The 5,309-nt window shown below is 42.7% G+C and overlaps 1 protein-coding gene across 1 annotated transcript; it reads right to left on the reverse strand.

Moving 5' to 3' along the window:
- Positions 1-4,488: 4,488 nt before the first annotated feature.
- Positions 4,489-5,025, reverse strand: LOC149167933 (uncharacterized). Its single transcript, XM_089430637.1, has one exon. The coding sequence runs from the start codon at positions 5,023-5,025 to the stop codon at positions 4,489-4,491; it is 537 nt and encodes a 178-aa protein (XP_089286763.1).
- Between the last annotated feature and the right edge of the window lie 284 nt (positions 5,026-5,309).

The raw sequence follows: 5,309 nt of genomic DNA on the forward strand, positions 1-5,309 counted from the left end.
AGACACTCTTATCTTATGACTGGGTAATCGAGCAGTTTTAGCATAAAGTTCATGCTCGTTAAAAAATAAACGCAAGATCCGAGCAGTTTTAACGTAGTCTTCATGCTCGATAAAAAATAAATATAAGCAGTGAGCAAATGTTTCCTCCAGTGTTTAAGCTCATTTTTAACTAAAAAATGAACCTACCCGGTAAATAACCACCGTGAATGTAATATCATCAGCCATTAAAGCCTTGGTCGTGTTTGCACCTGCCACCTCCACCTTTCATTTGGCCGATCGTTCACCTCCATATGATTGTTTACCCATTTTGAGGAACAGCTGCGAAGAGTGATTTCACCTAGCCATCCTTGTGACACTGCCGTGATTGGAAAATTCCAACCTGTACCTAGAATCTGCTGCTATCCCTGTTTATCACTCGTTCCTCAAAAGACGAGTCTTCTTTAAGCTCTTTTCAATTGACTCGTAAAATATGAAAAGATTGCCGAGTTTTGGCCTTCCAGCTCGTTAAAGGACAGGAAGAGCTATCCCTCCTCTAGATTTTAATCTTTTTGGACCTGAGGGATTATTGCACAAAAAGATCGAGCGCTTGTTTTGTTCGGCTCGTTAAAGTTATCGAAAACTCATCCCTTCTGTATTGTTTTATACTTTTTCGGACTTAAGGGATTAGATGACGAAAAAGGAATTTTGGAGTTAACTTTATGTACCTTTTCAGACTCTCTAAAAATGAAAAGGACCGAGTCATCCTTGTCGTTAGACTCGTTAAAATTATTAAATAGCGACAAACTTGTCTTTAGACGAGAACGAGTTTCACTATCGCTAGGCTCGTTAAAACATAGCGATGGGCTTGCCCGAAGGGCAGGTTATAGAACAAGCATATGTTATCCTCCTCAAGCTTGAAAAAAATAAAGAGGTACTGGTCAGCAATGACTGGAGAAAAATTGGGAGAAAATCGAGAAAACTTTGATGGTAGCAGGTCGCTCTTGAACATGACACTTTTCCTCCGTACCACAATCGGGTTGGGTTGTCTCATTCACCGGTCACATCACCATGGTCTCGCCATACCATCCATATTTGGGGTAATGCTACCGATCCATCGCATCAGTGTCGCCATATGTTCAAGAGAAGTCGTTCAGAAAAGAGTCAACTGGGTCCCATCCACTGCCATACATTATCCTTCATCCATTCATGACCGCCACCCTGAATCATATGTCACAGATCGTTTTCACCTCCATTAAAATCATTAGCTCCGTTCCGTGTCACTGATGTGGGATTCATCAAGGCCCTCCTTTGACGGATCGCTTCTTGTCGACATCAGCTCATTATCCAAGAAGTTGATCTAGGAACAACCCCTTCAGTACTTTGAAGCTTGCATGCCTCAATGGCAAGTTTCTCACTTCCGGCGACCGGTATACATCAATGACCTTCGACCAGAAGATTTTGTGTGGTGTTCGACGCCAAGTCCTTTATTCACACCACGTGAGTTGTACTGCAGTACCTTGAGGGTCATTATCATTATCAGTGATTCCTCTCGCGCTTGTTAACGGTTTACATCATTGACCGGTAATCAAGCGATGTCTTTCCATGTTCGACTTCAACGCAATTCTCACATGGATCGACTTGTACTTAGAGTGAAGATCGAACGAGTTTGAAGACCCCGGATCTAGTTTCATCCATCCGGGCTGCGATATATATTCAGGAAAGATAAAGACATTTGACATGTACATCATTGCAGCAGATGATCATCCTACTCAAAGGATGATAATTTCGCCAAAATTACCAGTCTACCATCAGACGGTCGTCTGTTCTATGTACAAAAAATGAATTTATAAAGCTGAGCATGGGAATGCCCGCCTCAGCTAGATCATGAAAGCAGTATGAATCATAATGTATTGTATTGTATCTTATTACAGGTCTCCTCCCAGCAGATGGATGAACTTCGGACCCTCCTGGATAAAGCATTTCACCCGATAAACGGCCTCATACTTTAGGGGGCAACTGTTATAGACATTTTTGTGCCTTACAGCATGGAGCATGAAATGTCCATAATCTAAGGGATCCAAAGTCCCTAAACATGTTGTTCCTACCCCTAGAGGAACAAGGCAAACCAACCACAGCAATTCACAGAAGTTCTCCACCTGAAACCACTCAAAAACAAGTCAATTCAGGGTCATGTCAACTGCTCCACTGAGCATCTGCGCTGAATGTCAACTGCTCCACTGTCTACCTGCGTTGAATGTCAACTCCAACAAAGGCTAGCTGCGCTGAGAGAGTTTGGACAAGTGGCAGGCTCATTCCTCAATGTGTCAATGCCCAGGAAGCTTCCAAAATGACACTTGCCTCAGGGAATTCGACTGGTGATGAGTAAGAGGTTCCAAATCTCCAAGTGGAAGCAAGAACCTCCAAGTGGACTCAATAACTGAGAGAGAAAGAGGACACTAGTCAGATCTCAAGCTGACTCATCCTCTCTCCAAAATAACTATATATAGATCTCTCCTCCATGAGATCTGGAGGCTGGAATTTTGTTATTGCAAAGAATTGCTGTTGGTTTGAGACTGGAAACATTGGGTGCTTAATGCTTTGAAGGGAGCTGAAGAAGGAATTCCATTCTGCTGGGAAGGAGATGCTGGATTGGAGCCCTCTGTGTTGTATCTCTTCCTGAACCCTGTTATCAATCAATAAAGCTATCTTGGTTCTTTCCTATATGCTGGTGTATTTTGTATGATTGCATTAGTGTATTTGATTTACTTCTAATCCTGAATCATTTATGAATATGAATATTTGCCTTTGTGTTGTGTTCTTCTCTTGTCGCAAGTAGCTGTTCTCTTGTCACAGGTAGTTGTTCTCTTGTGATCTCGTGGGAATCAAGTAGTTGTTCTCTTGAGCAAGCGAGGATGCAAGTAGCTGTGAACACCCAAAGAGAAGAGGATCTAGATCGAGGGACAAACGGAAGACAACGGTAAGTCTATCGATCTCCCCTCTTTCACATTTCATAAAGGAAGAAACCATAATAGCTGTATCTGTTTGTTGCTAAGGCACTGTCACACCTTAGGTGGATAGGATCGTCCTGCATAGGCATTTTTCCCCACAACAAAGAGCAGTGGAGAAATCTTCTAGTTTCTTGATGCCCCATCCTCCGCATTTATTGGGCAGATTTAAGGCCTTCCACTTGACCCATGCAAATATTCTTCCTATCTGTTGTCCATTCCAAAGGAATTTGCAGTATAAGGCTTGAATTATGGAGAGTATACCTTGAGGGATCCATGCTAGAGACATCCAGTAGACTAGGGTGGCCTCGAGGACAACTTTGATGAGAATGAGTCTGCCCGCCCTGGAGAGGTATTTGTAGTACCAAATATTAAGTCTTTTCTCCATCTTGGAAATGAGCCAAGTCCAATCTGTAATTTTATACCCCAATGGCTTCAGCTTGTAGCCCAAATATCTGAGTCCATCTTCCAGTCTAAGGAGAGTGTATTGGAACCTTTGCAGCGCATAATGGATTTCATATGGAGAACATCCAGCCTCTGTGAGGGTCGACTTGTTACAGTTTACAGCCATACCAGTGGCTGTTTGGAATAGTGCAAATGTGTTCTTCATGATTGTCAAGTCTCCTATGCTTCCATTAAGAAATAGCAAGACATCATCCACAAACAGCAGATGAGTCAATGTGCAGTCGTCCATGATTTTTATTCCCTTTAGTCTGCCCCTTCTGAACTCTTCTTTGACCAGCCTGCTGAGTCCTTCCATTATCAGGAGAAAAAGTAATGGGGATAGGTGTTTGAGACCTCTTTCAAAAAAAAAAAAGGTGAAGCTTCTCCGTTGATAAACACGTTGAAAGGTATGTTAGTGATGCAACTCATGATCCATTTAATGAAATCAAAGGGAACCCTAGGTGGGTTAGAAGCATTCTAATATACAACCAATTTTCTCTGTCAAAGGCTTTAGAGAGGTCTACCTTTAAGATCATACCTTTGATTTTCTTGGAGTGCAGAGACTGTAGGACTTCCTGGGCAGTTCCCAATACCTCATGGATTTTTCAATCTTGTAGAAAGGCGAATTGCTCCGGTGATATATATTCGGATAGGATGGGCCACAATCAATTGGCTATGATCTTCGCCATGATATTATAGATGCAATTGCATAATGATATAGGTCTGTAATCGTCAAAGGTAGAGGGATTGTCAGATTTTGGAATGAGGGTGATGAATGTAGAGGTGAAGGATTCATGAATCTTGCCACTAGTTCTGGAGTGTTCAATAACCTTAAGGAGATCAGCCCCCAGGGTTTCAAAAAAAGCTAAATAGAACTCGATTAACCATCCGTCCGGCCCTGGACTCTTGTCCTTCTTAAACCATTTGAGTGTGGCTTCTAATTCACCTATAGTGATTTCCTTAGTCAATTCCCTGCCCGCCTCCTGATCCACAAATCGAGGGAATAATTGAGCTACTTGAATGATTTCAGCCAGATTTGCACTAGGGGGGCCCTGTATGTCTATTTAAAGTGTGAGATCACCAAAGATGCCAGCTGAGGGAAGGTATTAACAGTGTGGCCATGCTCGTTCGAGAGCTGCCAGATGGTATTAATAGCTTTCCTTCCATTTGCAAACTTATGATAGAACTTTGTATTGTCATCTCCCTCGTGCAGCCAGATCGCCCTACTTCTCAGCCTCCATGCTTCTTCACGTTCCATTAGTATTTTCCTTTTGGTGGCATATAGCTCAGTGAGTCTGTCCTTGTGTTCAGTCGATCTGTAGGCCCCTTCCAAGTTTTTTTCAAACTCAACAATTTCCTTTTCAGCATTCATTAGAGTTTGATCATCTTTTATTCTCTTATTATGAGCCCAGGCTTTGGAGAGTCTCTTCATCTCAATAAGGTTGTGGGCGAAGCCCTCTGTTATGTTCCCACCAGCATCCGAGGGATGTGTCTTCCAGAAATCCTTAATCATGTGTATATATGTGGGGTCCTTTAACCAAGAGGAGCTAAACTTGAAAGGTCCCTTGGGTTTCCGAGGCCCCCCACTGATCTCCATGAATATAGGAAGATGGTCAGAAATTCCTCCTAATTCCACCCATTGTCTATGAAGAAGACCCAAGGTTAGAAGTCCTTCCTTTATGAGGAAATGGCCAATTCATCGAGAAAGACAGTCCTCCCCGACTCTATTGTTCCTCTAGGTAGGTAAAAGCTTGGCTGAGGGGATGTACAACAAGTTATGGGAATCCATAAGGTTCTCAAAATAGGCAGATAAGGGATCTAGTTGTGCATGGTGTCCCCAAGACTTAGAGTGTCCAATGGAGAAATTTAGATCCCCTCCCA

This window comes from Pinus tabuliformis, chromosome 5_1, assembly GCF_031772625.1.
Source record: "Pinus tabuliformis cultivar Carrire ecotype Pingquan chromosome 5_1, CPIR1, whole genome shotgun sequence".
NCBI lineage: Eukaryota > Viridiplantae > Streptophyta > Pinopsida > Pinales > Pinaceae > Pinus > Pinus tabuliformis.